The sequence below is a fragment of the Bactrocera neohumeralis genome, chromosome 5 (assembly GCF_024586455.1).
Source record: "Bactrocera neohumeralis isolate Rockhampton chromosome 5, APGP_CSIRO_Bneo_wtdbg2-racon-allhic-juicebox.fasta_v2, whole genome shotgun sequence".
NCBI lineage: Eukaryota > Metazoa > Arthropoda > Insecta > Diptera > Tephritidae > Bactrocera > Bactrocera neohumeralis.
The window spans coordinates 63,828,685-63,849,662 of record NC_065922.1 but is presented as its reverse complement, the minus strand read 5'-3'; the positions used below and the strand labels follow the sequence as shown (position 1 = coordinate 63,849,662).

Below are 20,978 nucleotides of genomic sequence, written 5' to 3'. Positions count from 1 at the left end.
CAGTGCAGCCAAAGCTAACTTTTTCTCTTGTTTCTTCTCTATATTATAGTTTTTTGTTATTTTAGTAATAATTTCAGAAAAGAGCAATAATAATACCATTAACTCAAAACTATACCCTTAATTGAACGATCGGAATCAAGTTCTTGAATGGAAAGCTTTCACATTTGACAATGTATCTTCACAAAAGTTGACACAGGTCATTTTTTAGGGCAACAATGCAATCTCCGAAGAAATTGTTCAGATCGGCCTACTATAGCATATAGCTGCCATACAAACTGAACGATCGGAAAAAAGTTCTTGTATGGAAAACTTTTGCATTTGACAAGATATATTCACGAAATTTGGTACAGATTATTTTCTAAAGCAACAATGTAATCTCCGAAGAAATTGTTCAGATCGGCTTACTATAGCATATAGCTGCCATACAAACTGAACGATCGGAAAAAAGTTCTTGTATGGAAAACTTTTGCATTTGACAAGATATATTCACGAAATTCGGTATAGATTATTTTCTAAAGACAACAATGTAATCTCCGAAGAAATTGTTCAGATTAGTTTACTATAGAATATAGCTACCATACAAACCGAGCGATCGGAATCAAGAGCTTGTTTGGAAAACTTTTGCATTTGACAAGATATATTCACGAAATTTAGTACAGATTATTTTCTAAAGCAACAATGCAATCTCCGAAGAAATTGTTGAGATCGGCTTACTATAGCATATAGCTGCCATACAAACTGAACGATCGGAAAAAAGTTCTTGTATGGAAAACTTTCGCATTTGACAAGATATATTCACGAAATTCGGTACAGATTATTTTCTAAAGCAACAATGCAATCTCCGAAGAAATTGTTGAGATCGGCTTACTATAGCATATAGCTGCCATACAAACTGAACGATCGGAAAAAAGTTCTTGTATGGAAAACTTTCGCATTTGACAAGATATATACACGAAATTCGGTACAGATTATTTTCTAAAGCAACAATGCAATCTCCGAAGAAATTGTTGAGATCGGCTTACTATAGCATATAGCTGCCATACAAACTGAACGATCGGAAAAAAGTTCTTGTATGGAAAACTTTCGCATTTGACAAGATATATTCACGAAATTCGGTACAGATTATTTTCTAAAGCAACAATGCAATCTCCGAAGAAATTGTTGAGATCGGCTTACTATAGCATATAGCTGCCATACAAACTGAACGATCGGAAAAAAGTTCTTGTATGGAAAACTTTCGCATTTGACAAGATATATTCACGAACTTTGGTGTAAATTATTTTCTAAAGCAACAATGTAATCTCCGAATAAATTGTTCAGATCGGTTTACTATCGCATATAGCTTCCACACAAACTGAACGATCGGAAAAAAGTTCTTGTATGGAAAACTTTCGCATTTGACAAGATATATACACGAAATTCGGTACAGATTATTTTCTAAAGCAACAATGCAATCTCCGAAGAAATTGTTGAGATCGGCTTACTATAGCATATAGCTGCCATACAAACTGAACGATGGGAAAAAAGTTCTTGTATGGAAAACTTTCGCATTTGACAAGATATATTCACGAAATTTGGTACAGATTATTTTCTAAGACAACAATGTAATCTCCGAAGAAATTGTTCAGATCGGCTTACTATAGCATATAGCTGCCATACAAACTGAACGATCGGAAAAAAGTTCTTGTATGGAAAACTTTCGCATTTGACAAGATATATTCACGAACTTTGGTTTAAATTATTTTCTAAAGCAACAATGTAATCTCCGAAGAAATTGTTTAGATCGGCTTACTATAGCATATAGCTGCCATATAAACTGAACACATAGTTACTAAAAAAAATGCACCTGTGAAGGGTATATTACCTTCGGTGCAGCCGAAGTTAACGTTTTTTATTGTTTATTGTTTTTATTTACATTGTGTTTGATTATAAATATACGTATAGTATGTATCAATGAATCGCTTTATCGCCAGCGATAAAAGACCCCTGCTTAGCTCAGTTTGCATCTAACTGCCTCCAGTGGCAGAAGCGTCGTTGCGCGTTATTCCAGTTTACGAGCAGAAAAGTGCGTGTGTCGTTGTTTAGATCGTCTTAATAAGTAGTTATATCGCAAAACACAAACAAAGCATACAAATGAGCGTTTTGGCGTTGATCGCTTTCGCGCTCTGGGCGCTTTTCATGCGCTACTTGCCGCACATCGTAGAATTTTTACGCATAAGGAGATTCGGGTCTACCATACCGGGACCGAGTATTGGTGAACTGATCGAGAATGCGAAGAAAGGACGTGAGTGCAAAATTGTTATTGAATATGTGGTAATTAGTCTTTGAACAGAAGTTCAGGCATAGGGCACATTATACTGTCCGTAAATATTTCGTTAATAAATCAACGAATTTTTGTTTCCAATAATATGAGCAAAAAATAGTAAAACTTTGTTCATAATTTTAGAATTCTTAAAAATCTATGTCGTTCTCCTGAGTGATTTTGGAACCAAATATGTCCAAATAATCTTTAAAATGGTTTTCATTGATCCTTCCTATATTCTAACAATACCAGTAAGATCTTTGACTTTTAATAGTCAATTCATAAGCGCCGATGGATGTGATTCGTCGTCAACGCGTCCTCGATCAGTTAAAAAAATTTAAATAAAAGCGATCGTATGTAAAGCATTCTGAGTTTGCATACCATCAAAAATGTCAATATTTACGAAAAAGTTGTTAGTCGACAGTTTGCAATACCGGGGTTGCGAAATCCCGAAATAAAAAAGTAACCCACGTATGTTTGTGTCTATGCTTCTTAACCTAGTTGTAAGCAGGCATTGACGTAGTTACATCGAAAATCTACATACATACATCTGAATGCAGAATATAATAATTATTATTAAGATGACTAGAGCTATTTTAGTACATGCATTGAATCAATAACACATCTACATATACTATATATTAATAATATTGGCCTTATTCATAAACATAAAGGGAACTTGCATTCAGATTTTATAAGGTTACAATTTACATATGTATGTATGTATATATACGTATATTAGGATGGGCTAAAAGAAGCGTAGATATTTTTTCCTTACATGCCGAGATATTATAGTCCGAAATGACAAAACAAATTGTGGTAAAGTATGAGCACTTAATATTAATAATAACAGATAACGAATTGTGATTTTTGATATCCCATATAAAAAACGAAAAATTGTTTTATTATTTTTTTTTTGTTTTGGTTGTTTATGCTTTTGAACAAATTGATTTATAGTTGTTCAATTCACAACCTGTCGTAAAGCATCGTAAAATCGTAAAATTATAAATTTTTACACTTGTTTTTTTATAATTTTACTATTTTACGATGCTTTACGACAGGTTGTGAATTGCTCAAGTGAAAAGTTGACTTGTTCAAAATATTTAATATTCAAGTTCAAAATCCAATTTTAAATCGTAAGAGAAAATTTTTTAAATTCTTTATATCCTTTCATAAAATTGAGGCCCTCAAAATCATAAAACATTTCATTGGGTAGTGGAAAAAGTCTGCTCGTATTTCTAATTAACCTGCAACTTATTTTTCTTTTTTTAATGAACAATAGCGAAAAAAAGCAACATTTTGGTCGACCATTTTTTGGCATTTTTCCGCCGGAGACATTATTCCATCAGTGTAAATCTTTTAGTCCAGTCATTTAAGCTTAAATTAGGTAAGAATCTCGGAATTCGAATTCCGAGGTGAACTTACTATAATGACTGGACTATTTCACATAGAAATTTCTAGAACGGAAGCAGCGAACTATTGTTGTGCTACACGAGCTGTTACAGCAGTAAACTTCACAAATTTTAATGGTGGCTTGCGTGGCATTATTCTCTTTTTTATTTAAAAATTTCAAAATATAGCTAAATTCCTCATTATTTTCACTAATTTTTGAACAGCTGTAACTTTTTTTCAACTTCCCCGAATTTATTTATTTTTTTTTTAGTTTAAATGAAACTTAAAAACTCACTTTTCCAACACTATTTGGTATGACACAATGTGAAACAATACGAAAAGACTTTTTCGACTTAATATTTGTCGTAAAACTGAAGCAATATTTTTGGTCTTTTGGGCACTATGATTGTTAGTACATGTTCATAGTACCAAATTCTTCTCTCCTCTCTTCTTTCTCTTCTTTTCACATATGATTCAGTGTCTGCAATTAATAATATGTATTAATATTCATATCTTGTTGTGTTAACTTCTTAACACCTTCGCTTTCAGAGGTAGATAAGCTTATCAAAGTTCAATTTTTTGTTTGTTTGAGAAAGCGCGTCCCTTCTTTGCAAATATGTATGTATATTGCACAAACTGAATTAAATTATGTATTCATGTATAGGTGTACTCGTACATACATACATATGTAATCGCAAAAATCTTAAAACTAATTGCCGTAAATCGCAGCGATAAGAACGAAGACTTTTCGTCATATTTGTTTACTAAATGTTGCATATAATTAAAACTGAGTTAAACATCATTGTATTTAAGCATGTGCAAAGGTCAGTTACTGGCATACACAGCGCGGCCAGTTTGTTAATAAATGAAATCAGTTCCACTATAAAATGTTGCAATGATTACTACTCTCGCTTTGTTGTTAAAGTTATGTTAAAGCACATTGGTGCGGGACTTTGATAAATGTCTATCTACTTAAGGTTCTGAACTTTGAAACTATTGTTCTTTTTAGACGTATAAAGCTGGCACATGTAAATTTTTGCTGATTGATGATTTACGTTTATGCTTATTTTCTTTAGATAATTTTTTTGCAACTCAAAGCATAAATTAATATTAGCTGAAATATGGCATGTAAAAACAACTTTTTTTGTGCTCTTATAATAGTACCTGCTGCTTTAATATTCAATCATTAATTAAAGATTTTCAAAATCAATAATTAAAAGTTGCCAATATTTGACACATTTATATAAAAATGTTGTTTTGAGCACAAACACTGCAAGCTACTGAGATATTCAAACTTAAAAGTTCTATTCTATTCAATAGAATTACAGAACCTGTTTTTTCATATCACATTAAATATGTATGTTCAAGATCATTTACAGCCGCAAGTATTTTAGAGGAGAGTTGCCACCAGATTGTACCTTTTGTTAACTTATAAAAAATAAAATATCACAATAAACATTATGCAAAGTGTAGAATTACTATAACCATAAAAATAATAATCGAAATCCAAGCAATTTCAAATATATAACACATACACTGGCAGACACATAAGGGGGTACTCTCATGTGAACGCATAGATTTTACCACTTTTTAGGAAAATTTTTTCTCTGCGACAACAAAATTCAATCATTTTAATTTTTTTGTATATTTTTATTTGTATTTTGAAATGTACAAAAAAATGTTTTTTTCGTTTTTTACATTTTTAATATATATATTTTTTTAAATCAAAATAGTCCCCAACAAAAAAAAGTAGTTCACTGGTCATGGTGATAGCGGCTGTTCATGTTGTCTAAAATAAAAAAATTTATTAAGGATTGAATGGATTATTATTCAGTAGTTCTGCGGCTATCGTCCTTACCAAGTATAATCAATTTCATTAAAAAAAAAAATGTCGAACTTAAAAAAAAGTCACGAAAAAAACCGATTTTTCGAAGTGATTACATGAGAATACCCCCTTAAGGTTTCTTAGAAAATCGAAATCGTTATATATAGTATATGAGAATTTGGGTATTAGTTATATAGCGGCTATATCAAGTTTTCGCTCAAATTTAGCTATTTTACGGCACAGAGATACATTGTTATGAGTAACACACGCTCTCTCGTTTTCATTGAGATAGCTCACATATTGGCCGATATATGCGGGAAAAGATCACCCAGAAGTTCAAAAATCTTTATATTAGTTATATGGGGGCTTGATTTAACCCATTTTTGGCATACAGACATACCATTGACAGAGAAGTATTATCCCTAAATTTCAATTATATATCAAAACACATTGACCGATATTTTCGATCAAAAGTAAACTTTAGGTACTGGGGTCAAAAGAAGCTTTGAAATCGACGTAAAAGAGATCCTCCTTTCATGGATTTTTTTCAAGCTTTGACGTATGGTGAATATTTGGTGATTTTTCTAGCCTGAAACCACACTGATAACGTCCAATCAGTTTGTTGACGGTCGGCTTTAATCTTTCACACAGTATGCAGAAGCTTATCACACGGTAATTGGTGCAGATTGTGGGGCCTCCCTCTTTAAGGATTCGGCAGAGCACACTTAATTTCCAATCGCTGATCATTCTTTCGTCCGACCATATTCTACAAAGAAACTGATGCATTCTGCTTATCCGTTCTTCGCCGCCTTATTTGAATAGCTTGGCCGGTCCATCGGCTCTCGTCGCTTTGTTGTTCTTCAGACGGGTAATTTCTATTCGAACTTCTCTATAGTCGAGCAATAGAAGGTCTACTCCATCGTCATCGATTAGGGAACCGGGTTCACCAACTCCTGATGCTATGCTTTCACTGACATTTAGCAGGTTGGAGAAGTGTTGATTCCATAATTTCAGTATGCTCTGGGCATCAGTCACTAGATCACTTCTGAGGGTTCGACAAGAGTATGCTCCGGTCTTGAAACCTTCTGTCAGTCGCCGCATCTTTTCCTAGAATTTTCGAGCAGTACCCCTGTCGGCCAGCTTGTCAAGTTCTTCGCTCTCACGCATTTTGGCTTCTCTCTTTGTTTGTCTGCAAACGCGTTTCGTTTCCCTTTTGAACTCTTGGTATCTATCCCATCCCGCTCGTGTTGTAGTCGATTGCAACGTTGCGAGGTAAGCAGTCTGCTTTTTATTCACAGCGACACGACACTTCTTATCCTACCAGCTGTTCTTTTGCTTTTTCCAAAAACCAATGGTTTCGGTTGCAGCTGTGCCGTCCCATAGTTCCCTTATCCCTATTCCCTGAGTTGTTGAAGAGTGCTCTTAGAGAGCTAGTCTACAAGTCAAGTAGAAAGGCTGTCTGTTGTGATTGCAACTTCTCGACGTCGAACCTTCTTTATGTTTGTTGATGTGCGTGTCTTCGCTGCAACAAGTTAGTTATCTAGCTAGGACTTCGGAGCGTATGCGCGTTAAAAACACTGGAGACGTGTCTTCCGTCTATCATAACACGATCGGATGTTTCCTCATGGAAGCTGAATTTACCGACCGTTGTGCCAAAGATACCTTCTTTGCCCAACCTGACGTTAAAATTGCGAAACACAGTTTGGATATCGTGGCGTGGGCTGCAAGCGCTCAAAGAAGACATCTTTGGTCACACCGTTCTTCTCTTCCGTCGGAGCGTGGATGCAAATCAGCGGTATGTTGAAGAACCTCGCTTTGATGCGGATCCACCGGGATGAACTCAAAGACTCAGCGGCGGAGTGTCTCTCCCTCCACGAATCCCACACCGAATTGTCAATCCTTTATATGGTCACTGTAGTAAATGCCACAAGTCTCAGTCCTTATCCCGACCATCGCACTTCTTGGACGGCGGTGATGTCAGCTTTTATTTTCGCTAGAACATTTCACAATTAAGGGACCGGACATTCCAGATGCATGCCCTTAAATCGTAATCCTTATGGCGTTTGCAGTAGTTGTCATCAAAACGGAGAATACTTTGTCTAAAACCGGAAGTCATGAGCTGCTTGAGCCATATACAAAGAATCGTTTCTGGCAACGACCAAGTGAATGGCGCTCAAAGAACTTTTCTTTCTTGCGTGAAGTTCTACACATGGCTCCATCTGCATATGTGCCCAAAAGTTTTCGATAGCCAATCTAGAGAAGCTATCCTGATTTCTTTTCCACAGCCGCTGCACAAGCTACTCTAATGATTTGGTTCGTTGACCCCTTGAAGACCCCAATTCTGACTTCCTACCCCTAACTACATGTCAGTCGGTGATATGATTAGTTTGCCAAATCCTTATTTTGGTTAAGCATCCCCAAACATGAACTTTTCCTGAAAAACTTTAGTGGACAAAACACGCTGAACTGTGTTGGTCATCCAAAGCGAGGACTCGTCTTTGAAGACCATTTGACTCCAAATATTATCTGCTTATTGAGCTGGTCATTGCTGAAGTTTTTTATTTGTTTTGTAACTAGTGAAGATCTGGTTCTGAAATTCCCTAAATCGGTTTCTTATTGTATTTAGAAATACAATTACATATGTCTTTTCAGGCCAATTTTTATTTTGTTGCTCTCAAGGATATGGCTGGATTAGCTTCGAAACCAAGATTTTGGAAAATCAAGGATTACTACATTTTAAAATTATTTCATGCGAAAAGGATGATTGAAACAAGTTGTATGGCTTTAACAAGAAAATTCATTAATGTCACATTTTGAAAAATTTTTGATTGAATACTTTATGAGGACACTGAATTAGATAAATAATACCCGCAGACGTCTTTCTTTAATTTTACCCAGAAAGAGATATACAATAGTTTTTCTTGTTAATTTAGGAACTAATATTATGTAACGGACGTTAATATTAAAAAATAAATACTTAAATATATTTGTTTAAATTAGTTGATAACATGTTCTTAGAGAGTATTGTCTTCTGATTTCAGAAATTCTGACATGGTTGAATTCGCTTTACAAGAAACATGGTCCTGTTTTTCGCATATGGTTCGGTAAGGATCTCATGGTCTTCTTTTCCGATCCAGAGGACGTCAGGCAAATACTAAGTAATAACAAATTGTTGGAAAAGTCCAGAAATTACAAACTCGTTGAGGGATGGCTTGGCAAAGGACTCCTAACCAGTGCCAACGAAGCCTGGCAACGTCGCCGAAAATTACTCACACCCGCTTTTCATTTTCGCATACTGGGCGAATTCAAGGAACCCATGGAGGATAACTGTCAAATTCTCATCAGAAAATTGCGCGACAAAGCAAACGGCGAGCAGTTCGATATATATCCATATATAACGTTATTCGCTTTGGATGCTATTTCAGAGACGGCGATGGGCATAAAGAAGAATGCGCAGATGCAGAGCGAGTCGGAATACGTGAAGGCTGTGCAGACGTATGTGAAGAATTTAAAACCCAATCTCTTGAAATGGCTTATTTTCCCTTCATTCTCATTCCAGCATTTGTCGCGTCTTGCACAAGCGATCCTTCTCATTTTGGCATCGCTTTGATTTGATCTATCGCTTCACCGATGCGTACAAAGAGAGCATCGAAGCGCTGAAGGTACTGCATGGCGAAACCAATCGAATTATCAAGTTGCGTCGTCAAATGCTACAGGACATCAACATACATAATATGGCAGACGCTGAGAAATCCGATGATGTCGGCGGTAAACGGCGTCTTGCCTTCCTCGATATGCTGCTGATATCGCAGCTAGAAGGTGGCGGTCTAACGGATCTTGAAATACGCGAAGAAGTCGACACTTTTTTGTTTGAGGGTCATGACACCACGAGCTCTGCCATGGGCTTTTGCATTTATCTGCTCTCCCAGCATGAGGACATACAGCACCGCGCTTACGAAGAGGCCGTAGCAATGCAGGGACGTGAAAAGGAAACCTTGCGTTACTTGGAGGCGGTGATAAAAGAAACGCTACGCATTTATCCTTCAGTACCATTCTACTCACGCAAAACGCAAGAAGACTTACAAATCGGTAACATAACAGTGCCAAAGGGTGTCGCCATCAGCATATTGGCCTATATGGTACATCGTGATGAAAATAGTTATCCAGAACCTGAAAAATTCAACCCGGAACGATTTTTGGCCAACGACAAAGAGTTGCATCCATTCGCTTTCGTAGCATTTAGTGCAGGACCAAGGAATTGCATTGGTAAATGAAGTTAAAATATTTTATTAAATCTTCAGTTCTGCAATAACTCATTAAATTCCATTTTCTACTCGCTTTTAGGTCAAAAGTTCGCTATGCTGGAGTTAAAGCTTGCGTTATCGTCGCTTTTGCGAAGTTACGAGCTGTTACCAGTGAAGGATTTCGTACCTAATCCGTTGGCAGAGTTGGTGATGAAAAGTGGAAATGGCATACAAATACGTATGCGGCCACGAAAATAAAATACCGTTACCAGTTTTTAATGCATTTATTGATTTTTACCGTCTTATGTTATTATAATGGGTTGTCAAAAAAGTCTTGCGGTATTTTTATTGAATTTTTTTTTTTTATTGAAATTGAAATGAATTTTTAATGACTCATGCCCAGCTCTTGACCGATGCTACGGCTACTACTATGCCGGTCTCTTTCGACCAATTCAGCGATTTTATCGCAAGTTTCGACGACAGGCCTTCCGGAGTGTGACGCATCTTCGACCACCTCTACACCAGAACGAAAACGTTGAAACCATCGTTGTGCGGTGGAAATGGAAACTGTATCGGGTTCATAAACTGCACAAATTTTATTGGCGGCTTGAGATGCATTTTTGCCTTTCTCGTAGTAGTACTGTAAAATATGCCGTATTTTCTCTTTATTTTGCTCCATGTTTGCGACGCTATAACTCACGAACGACTTAAAAGAAACGACAATCAATCAAACACGTGTTAGCGCGTGAAATGAGCTTTCCAAAAAGGTATAGCATGACCCGATGTGACGAATAAAACTAGAACTACGCGCTTTCAGCGCCAACTAGCGAAAATACCGCAAGACTTTTTTGACAACCTAATATATTATGTTTAAAATGTGTTCTAAATAAATATTTTTATACTATTGCACCCAGTTTCTAGAGATCGTTATAGTTTTGTTCACCTAACGGTTGTAGGTAGCACTTACAACTAAACGAGATAGATATAGGGTTATATACATACATATATATCGGGTGAAATGATAACTTTTTTTAAAAAAAAACGCATAAAATTTGCAAAATCTCATCGGTTCTTTATTTGAGTTGATGACATTTACTTTTTGAAGATAATTTCATTTAAATGTTGACCGCACGTTGTCTGTATGTCCGTCCGTTCATCCGTGTAAGCTGTATTTCTGTAGACGGTAGACTTGACGTAGCCCACAAAAAATAGTCTAAAGAAATCGATGAAACTTACGGGTCTAGATAATCTTTTTCCCTCAAAATGGCCATGAAAGCTGTGTGGCATAGCAGGTTCAGGTGTTCTTCCATTTTTGGCAACAAAAAGTTTGTTAGCATCGAACGATAGCGATCGCCATTCACCGTAACGTTGCGTCCAACAGCATCTTTGAAAAAATGGCGCTACATACAAAATTTTTGAAAAATTGTGTATGGACCCTGCTCTGCGATAATAGGTTCCCACAACCACTAAAGCTACTTTTCGGGCTACAACCACGTTTGTCTAACACGAATATGATACGAACTCCTACCGATAGTGCAAGAAAAATGGATGTCTGTAATCGGATGAAAACCTTGGTATACAGTTCATTCCCCTGTATATAACGTGTGCTCTATAATAGTCCAAAACTACTACTACAACCACGAAAAATATGATACGCTCCTAGAAAAAATCGATAATGCGTCCAAAACTACTGAAACGTCAAAATTTGCCGCTGAGATGATATGACAAGGCTTTATAGGTGCCAGGGTAAAAATTGGGCGATGGGCATGGCACCGACTGCTTTTTGGTGAAATCCTATATCTCGACTAATAAATTTCGACAAAATGTGGTACGTGGCATTCTTTTTATATTTTATGCCACATCGAACAATAAACACGCCTACTTGCAGAAATAATGTCTTTGGTGTGTGCCATCAATGCCACCAATGACCAAAAATTTTTTCACATCCAATAAAAACTGTTCAAGACCCCTCAATGTTCAAATTCAGAGAATAGTATGTCTGTATGTCACAAATGGTTTGAATCGGACCAATACTTCCTTTAGTCCCCCCTGGGTGACTTTGTACCGCACACATACATATATCGGCCAAAATGTGAGTTATCACAATGAAAATAAAAAAGCATATTTTACTCATAACAGTGTATCTTTGTGCCGAAGATGGATAAATTTGAGCGAAAACTTGGACTAGCCCCTATATAACTAATATCAGTATTTTCGAACATCCGCGTGACTTTACACTATATGTATGATTAGTTGTTTAGAAAGTGACATGTAATAGCATGTGATATTGGAAAAAATAGATTAGATTTGGTCGATACTACTCCAACTTCCATATACTACATATAATAGTTCTCGTTTTTCTAACAATCCTTATACAAGTATGTCTGTCAGTATAGGAGTTATATAAAGTATTTGTACATATAGTATATGTATATAAAAGTGCTTCGACTTCGATCCTCTGGTTGACGTTTTTAACCTTAAGGCAAGGCTTTCATTCCTGCAAGTTGTAAGAGCATAAAATGTTCGGTTGCACTCGAACTTAGCTCTTCCTACTTGTTTATTAATTGTATGAACTGACAAACTCGCTCAATGTAAAATGCAAACTTCTCTTTATACCCTGAACAGGGTATATTAATTTTGCCACGATATTTGTAGCACCCAATAGGAATCAGCGGAGACCTTATAAAGTATAGACAAGTATACCAATACAAATGATCAGCTTGACATGCTGAGCCGATTTAGTCATGTTCGTCCGAGACATACATATATGCGAAATAGTCTTTCGGTTTTTGAGATATCGATTTGAAATTTTGCAGACGTCCTTTTCTTTACAGGAAGCTGCAAACTTTTCGGAACCCTCAATATTTAACAACTAGCATACAGTTTCCATACAAACTGAACGATCGAAATCAAGTGCTTGTATGGAAAACTTTCTCACTTGACAAGGTATCTTCAAGAAATTTGGCAGAGCTTCTTAAACGATGTTAACGACCTTTCTTGTTTTTACATATAAACGTGACTGGCACTTTATAACTTTATTAAAGAGTTCATCCAGTCAAACTCAATACGTAGAAGTCCTTCTTTAAGGCATGAAAAACACTATTAGATTCCACTATGTAGAATCTACGTGCGACCATGTTTGCAATTTTTTTCTGATGTGCAATTTGTTGACCAAAATCATATACGCAGTTTTAGTGAAATAAGTAAGTGCCAGTAAATTTAAATTTGCAATTTCCTACCGGGTCATGTAATGTAAAAGCGATAAATGAATTCATTGCATACTCTTAGGTTGAACAACTACAGTTGTGTCCAGTAAGTAAGAGAAGCTTAAATAATTTCGCTTTTTGGTAAATATTTTAGCTGATTTCGAAGCTCTACCTCACAGAAAAATTTTAATTGAAATTTTTAAGTTTTACGTCGAAAAACGCATGAGCTGTTTTAACGAAAAATATAAAAATAAATAAATGAAATAATATTTAGGGAACTTTATAAACCACACAAGTAAAAGTTTGTAAAAAAATGTTCCTTACTTTTAAAAGAAAATACGTTATTTCAGTGACTCCTAAATGATCTGCGAGCTCTACTTGTGTTTAGCAACAATCTTCATCGAGCAGTGTTTCCAGTGCCTTATCTTCAAACGTTTTTGGCCGCACAGGACGTTCTTTGTCTTTCAATCCAAAATGAACACTCTTAAATCGTGCACATCCTTTTTGGCACATTCGTTAACAAATGTTTCTTAAATTGGAACATTGAGAGACGTGGAATATGTCCCGTCTCATCAAATATATTGTTCCATCGTCTCATTAATCGCCGCGCATGCTTTACTTTTCTAATTTTGTGAAGGTAAGGATAAGTGACCCGTGATGACCCCTACAATACTATTAAGTTCCTTTTTGCCTAGAAGTAGAAGTGTTTTGATATGTCCACCATCAACACTACCCAGCAGTAACTTCGAAAACCTGAGGTGTTTCTCTGGGGTCCGTTGATTCAAACGATTCTTGAAGGCACTGATCAGTCTGGGGCAGCTTAGAGGAATTATGTTTCCAATTGTTCCAGACTTTATTTCTTTCTATTTATGTATGACTGGGTACTCAAATGATAAGTGAGTTACCTATTGAGGGTCAAGTTATTGCCTGATTGCACAACCTAGCGCAGTGAGACTTTTTATTGGCTTTGGCCTTGCATAGCTTTAAAAGCCGCTTGTCTGACCAGAAAAAATATCTTCTGATACTATTTTATCTTTTGATCAGTCGGTGAATATGTAGATTTCGCAGTTGAAACTGTTGATTACATAACCATTGGTTCATTCTTCGCTACTGGGGGTATGAAAACATTGTTTTAAACTCCTCATGAATCTCCTTTTCTCAGTCGCATTGCCAATTCATTAAGGGGTTACATACATAGGTTTCACAGTTTCAAAAAATTGAAATTTTTTTTGTCTTATTAAATTCTATAATATCTCTAGAATATTGTCCTAAATTTTCAAGTTGATCCGACTAATAGTTTCGGAGATACAGCCTTGAGAACTTGTGCGCTCGAGGCTAGCTAGGCTAAGTGCGCCGTCTTTAAACGCGTTTTTCTCAAAACTTTGTTTTCAAAGTCGGTTGTCAAGATTTCTCGCGAACTACTCAACCGATCTTGATGAAATTTTACACAGGTCTTCGAGATATCATTTACAAGGTCTTGAACGAAGGATTTTTTTTTTTTAATTACAACTATTTAAAAAAAAATGTCGAGAAATTTTCATCGAAATTTGCATTTTTTTATAAAAACGTCTGCCAAAAATCCAATTTTCATTTTATTTTTCCTTCGTCCAATACCTAGTTTATTGTCTTTACTAAAACACGTATTTTTTATTTTTATTTCAGATGATCCTGAAAGAAGTTCTGCTGACAACGCGGATGCACCTTTTTTCCGAGGGACTGCCGGAAATGGCGTCGTAATGACTGCCATTTTGATATTTTTTTTTGAAAATTTTACAAAATGTTTATTAAATATGAGTATTTTAAACAAAAAAAAAATCATTAAAATATTTCATTTTTTATATGTAAAAAAAATTATTGAAAAAAGGCCGTTTTTTGCCCGAGGAAACCCATGTAACCCCTTAACAACGTCGAGTATGATATGATAGTGACGCCGACACTAGCACCAATCAACTAACTTCATGAGTACTTCACTTGTATATGTATTCGCCGGCTATCGAGTTTAACCTCCAGAGGCATTGTCGATATAGTTTTCTTTGCGACTGTAATTCCCAGCAAGCAAACCCGCTGCACCTGTTCCAGGGGTTCAATGCAGTATTTTTTCGATAATCCTATTTACCACAGCACCGCGCCATATGTTAGTATGGAACGGATGATACTTGCGTAGAGTCATTGGATCATGTGAGGTCGTTACCTATACTAAGGGGCAATGACTCTTCTGCAGGAGTTCCAGTTTCGAAGGGGTTTGAAAGTTCTCTATGTGTGCTTTCGAGCGTATTTTTTAACTAGAATAACTCCAATATATTTTACAGAGTTCGAGAATATAATAGTTCTAAAAGAGAGGCGTTTGAATGGCGAAAATTATGTTCTTCTTTTGAAAAGTCAAATTTTTTTCGTTATCGACTTTAAATAAGTTTTAAATAAAAAGTGTAAGGTATTAAGATTAAAAATAATAAAAGCCACGACTTCTTTTATTAAAAATTATCTTACTTATTTTCGAACCATTTTTCATTCACCACTTCCCAAAGAATTCTCTTTATATTCGAAAATAACATGTGGCTTAGCTAAAAACAGAGCCACCTTCATACAAAAGCGCCATGCACTTCAATCTTCTTCGCCGATCCAAATGGACGCACAGCCAACCCGCACGCAATATGGAGACCGCTCTTGTCGCGCATTGTGTACGCCCTAATTTTTCGTTAATGCTAACATAAAAGCGCGATATTTTAATATGCAGTTGGCACCTCAAATATTTTGTAAAATACACAGCAAATGTCGGCAAGAAATGCAATCAATATTGCCAGTGGCAGTCGACGGTGGCGACAAAAAATAACCGGTGGGCCGAAATTCAAGGTTGCCATTCGCCACGAAAGAAAACCCGAGCGGTTGCTTGCACAAATGTAACTATGTGAAATTGTATGTGCGCATACAACATACATACATACTTTGCAAAGTAGTTGAGTGCAAAGTCTTCGGTCTTTGTATTGGCAAAACCGATGGCTAAGCATGCGAATTACCAAAGCCTTAGGATTGCACCTCAAACGCCAAACAGAACCGTTGCGTATAAACAATATTATTAGCTAGAAAATACTTATAAACGGCTAATTTTTGTCACTTGAGCATTTCGTTAGCATATGAGTAACTAGCAGTCAACTGCTGAAGCGCTGCTGACGGCAGCGTTGCGCATAAAAACGTGCCACCCTCAAACTCTGCCATATTTGTCACGTAGCTACACGCATATGTAAGTACCCACAAGTATATAGAGGTACAGCAAGTTTATATGGGAACCTAAAATTACCAATGCACACGTCAGGCTAACAAAGCAGCCAAATACCTCATTGTGGAAATTATTGCGTTGCATAAATTTTTAAATTAGTACTCTGACTTTTACCTTATTTGCTAATACTTTGACTTTTGGGCGCATACCGCATACGAATATGCCGTTAAGTACATATGTAACATAACAGGTGGGTAATACAAAAACTGCATCTACTCAATTCGTGGTTTTTGTAGTACATAATTTAGTATATAATAACAACTAAGTTAGGTTAGGTTAGGTTAAGAGAGATCTATACTAATAGGATATCATTTGAACACCTTAGAACGTTGGTCTGTTGAGATACTTAAGCTCCTATAACGGGTTTTTCAATAAGAGCGCTACAAAGCACTTTAAATAAAACAATTGAAAATGAAATGAAATTCTTTCAATGATGTTGACCAAAATTTCTTTGCAAAATACGCCACAACGACATCACAGAGATTCAAAATGCTTGAGAACGACGTGTGAGAGACTGATTTGGGGGTTCCTTAACTGATGCGTTAGCGCAGTGGCGTAGCTACAACTTCGGGCGCCCGGGGCCAAGGATGTTCTGCCGCCCCCCTTTATCTACCTACCTAAATATCTTCGATATTAAGTATATAAAATTTAGGAAGGCCACGCAAATTCTGAAGTTCCAAAATTCTCACAATACGGTTTTTGAGGAAATTGATAGTAAATTTACAAGACATCTTATTAAAAGCCATAAAAAAAACCCATTTTCGCCCTATATCTTGTACACTTTTGACACAATTTTCAGGAATTTTTGCCCGAATTGGAGTTTTAAAAAACAGCGAAGATCGTTTTGCCGCCCCCAAGACGTTGCGCCCGGGGCGACGGCCCCCTTCGCCCCCCAGTAATATTCTCGACACTACAGGCACTTCTTTGTCTCACTGGCGCGGGAACATTTTGTACTGTGTCTGTGGATTCAAAAATTTTCCTCCAGACGCTCGATTGTTGATCTGACAGGACGATTTTGACGTCCATAAATAAATTTTAATAATTTCGACTCATTGTTGGGTCGTATATCTTTCCATGATGAAATGGCAAACCTTACTGAAAAACAGTGTCAAAAGAGCGGGAAAAAATATGGCGTCGTTTCGGTTTACTTTTGTAGCGTCCCAATTGAAAAACCCGTTAGTTCGCTCGTCAGTTAAAATTTGATTACCTGGTTCGCGCGACGGTACAACTAACCATATTTGCGTTAATGGGTTATAAAACTAAAATAACTAATACTAATGTCAAACAGTTATGAGTTACAAATGCTTCCTGAATTATTCAGAGCAATACTCTGAAAGCTTAATTAGCAAAATTAGGATGTTGCCAGCTGTAAAAAAAATTTAAGGCAAAAAGATTTAAAAATATTTTATGTTACGGGAGGATTTAGCAAGCGAAGAAAGTTCTCTGAGCGCCATTCACTTGGGAGTGGTCAAAACCATTCTTTTATATATGGCTGAAGGAGCTCACGACTTCCGGTCTTAGACCAAGTACCCTCTGGGTAACCAAAAACATCCGTCTGAAAGCGAAACATCGCCTCCCCAGGGTTGTGTGCTGTATTGGGGACCCACCACGTAAAAACGCTACCAATGAAAAGAAGAAAACGGCCTCGAATGAGAGACCCCCCTTTTGACAACGACCATTGCAAATGTATTAAGGATTACGATTTAAGGCCATGCACCTGGAATGTCCGGTCACTTAAATGGGAAAGTGCTACCAGCTGGTTGATGTCCGCGTGAGAGTAAAGGCTGACATTACCGCCGTCTAAGAAATGCGTTGGACGGGACAAGGACTGAGACGAGTAGGTTATTGTGGCATTTACTACAGTGGACATTTAAAGGAGGTTAAATACGGTGTGGGGTTCGTGATGAGAGAGAGAGACTCCGTCGCCGAGTACTGGCATTCACACCAGTGGATGAACTTCTAGCCACTATCCGCATCAAAACGAAATTGTTCAACATATCGCCCCGATGAAATAGAAGGAAGAAGTGACCGTAGATGTCTTCTATGAGCTCTTAGAGCACACGTATGACAGCTGCCCCCGCCACGTTGTCAATATAGTAACTGGCAACATTAACGCCAGCGTGGGCAATGAAAGCATCTTTGACACAACAGTCGGTAAATTGAGCCTCCATGAAGAAACATCCCCAAATGTGTTGAGGCTGATCGACTTCGCTGGAGCCCGAAATATGGTTAGCCGTCATACTAGATTCCAGCATAGAAAACTTCATCAAGCTACTTGACTGTCTGCGGATCGAAAAACCACCAACCAGATCGATCATGCTGTGATAGACAGAAGATACGTCTGCAATGCTTTAGACGTGCGTACGCTCCGAGGTCCTAGCATTGACTCCGACCACTATCGTGTTGCAACGAAGATACACACCCGCCTCTGTGCAGTAAAAAACGATCGTCAACAAACGCAAGGAAGGTTCGGTGTCGAGAAGCTGCAATCACAAATCACAACAGATAGCAGAACGCAATGGGTACGGGTATACATATGAATATATCTTGCCCATACTTACACATATTTTCTATGGAATCGTTAACTTCTGTATCGCACGGAAGTTGTCACAAACTAATTATACGAGTATAATTCCGAGAGTGTAACAATCCCAAAACTTGATGGCGATAGCTAAGAGTCAGGTTTTTTGTCTATTACAGCAGCAACATTATCTGAGTTGAGCTTAAATGGCTTAAATATTTAAACTAACACTAAAATATATAGACAATTATGCAGCGGTTTCCACATACATACATACATGCCCACATGTGCCATTAAAACTGAAATAATTGCTTTGTGGTTGCATCGTGTACAAGCATACATTCAATGCCAATGCTAAAGCCGACACACATATTTACTTATAATGACACTCACTGCCCAAAGATGCACGTGAAAATGCGCGTGCGTGTGCTTCCGATGCAACTGATTAGTTCACGAATGCAAATAGGAAACTATGCAGCGGCAACACATTAACCAGTTTGCCGTTGTTTGATTATTTATTTAAAGGGGTCACTGCGTGACCTTGTGGAAAACTATGCGTAATAGCTTATAGGCAAGTTTCTTTCACGCGAACTTGTGCTATTTGGTACTCTGCATGGTTGTCAGGTGAGATAGTCAATATTAATACCAATGGTTAATTTGCTATGCAACTGTTTAATGGGCAATACATAACTACAAAAATGCGAATAACAGCTGAAGTGATGCATATATGATGTAAAACTTCATATTTTCGTGTTTAATTTTCACATAAGCAGGATTTACTTAAAAGTCTCTCTGATTTTCAGATGAATTACGACCTTATAGTCTTGCTATTCCGTTTCATAGTTGTGCTCAAAGCGTTTGGTGTCTCAATGAAACTACTTACAAATATCCATTATACGTTGCTATATATATTTCTGGCCCATTGTAAATAGCGCATATTTATCAGCGAAAATGTTTTTTTTTTTATTATTATTATTTTTTTTTTGTCGATTGCTGTTTTGTTTCGGGCTCATACGCATAGATCTATGATTCGTCACCTGTGACGATCTTATAAACGTCTTTTAAAGCACCGCGATCGTATTTTTTCAGCATTTCTTTACACCAATCCACACGAGCCTTTTTTTGAGCGATTGTCAAATTGTGCGGGATCCAACGAGAACAAACCATTTTTACGGCCAGTTGTTCATGCAATATCGAATATATGCTGGTGGGAGAAATGCATAGGCATGCCTTTATATGAAGGTATGTTACATGACGGTCTTGCATTATCAGTTCACGTACGGCATCGATGTTTTCTGGCACAACGGCTGTTTTTGGACGACCTTCATGGAATTCGTCTTTGAGCGAGCGTCGGCCACGATTGAATTCGTTGTACCAGTTTTTCACAGTGCTATAGAATGGTGCTTCATATCCATACAAAGATTTTAGTTCATCGATGCACTCTTGTCGTGATAATCCACGTCGAAAGTTGTGAAAAATGATCGCACGAAAATGTTCACGAGTTAATTCCATTTTTGGGCCGAGATGAATTTTTTAATTTCCTGTAAATAAAACGAACTTTCTAATGGAAATGTCAGATTGCACCTGGCAACACTTAGTGTTGCCCTAGGCCAGAATATATATAGCAGCCCTCGTACGTTTTGTGAACGACATTTCAAGATTTGGTTTGCATACTCAATGAAAGGCGAGTGCCCTTTACAGTAGTTATAAGTCTGTACGGATGCATGCTATTTCTGGACCAAGATAGTAGTTCCATTGTTCTATTCCAGTCATTTTTAGTGTATGCTCTCCAAAAGGCTAGGTCTCCGTTCTAGTAGACTAGTTGTAAGTTGTATATGCTATTTCTGGACCCAGCGTTAGTAGTTCATTTGTTCTATTCCTGTCATATTTCGGCCATAACTGCTTTGTTATCTTGCAGCTTGTTGCTGTGTTCTATTTACTATGTGCGATTTGTTCAAAATGCATATAAAGCTCTCTTTTGATCATTCCTAGCGAGCATAATATTGGCTCTGTCTCGGTTTCGTTAAAAGAGGCTCCTAGCTTTGCCAAATCGTCTGCCTTTTTTATTGTCGAAAATGTTTCTGTGACCGGGAACTTCAATTATGGACAAGTTACCTGTCAGTGAACTTAAAGCCTTCTTGCAATTGTTGCCTACGTTGGAATTAAACTGTGATGTCGACAAGGCAAGCAAAATTATCCTCCCATAGTTATTCA

General features: G+C 37.0%; 2 protein-coding genes and 1 long non-coding RNA gene across 5 annotated transcripts in view; 2 read left to right on the top strand and 1 right to left on the bottom strand.

Annotated features, from left to right (window-relative positions):
- Positions 1-10,687, top strand: part of LOC126759172 (probable cytochrome P450 4s3) — a 33,297-nt gene extending 22,610 nt beyond the window's left edge. For 2 of the 3 annotated variants that reach the window (XM_050473849.1, XM_050473848.1), the window contains exon 5: positions 9,951-10,687. In XM_050473849.1, coding sequence (XP_050329806.1) covers positions 9,951-10,021 — 71 coding nt within the window. In that variant the 3' untranslated portion in view covers positions 10,022-10,687. Of the gene's footprint in view, positions 1-2,018; positions 2,285-8,560; positions 9,015-9,078; positions 9,786-9,863 lie in introns of those variants that run through there. The other variant, XM_050473847.1, reaches the window with a different exon arrangement.
- The window catches only part of LOC126759164 (frizzled-3), a 485,412-nt gene that overhangs the window by 279,705 nt on the left and 184,729 nt on the right, over positions 1-20,978 (top strand). The window lies entirely within an intron of this gene.
- The window catches only part of LOC126759202 (uncharacterized), a 152,013-nt gene that overhangs the window by 110,227 nt on the left and 20,808 nt on the right, over positions 1-20,978 (bottom strand). The gene's annotated exons all lie outside the window — the stretch shown is intronic.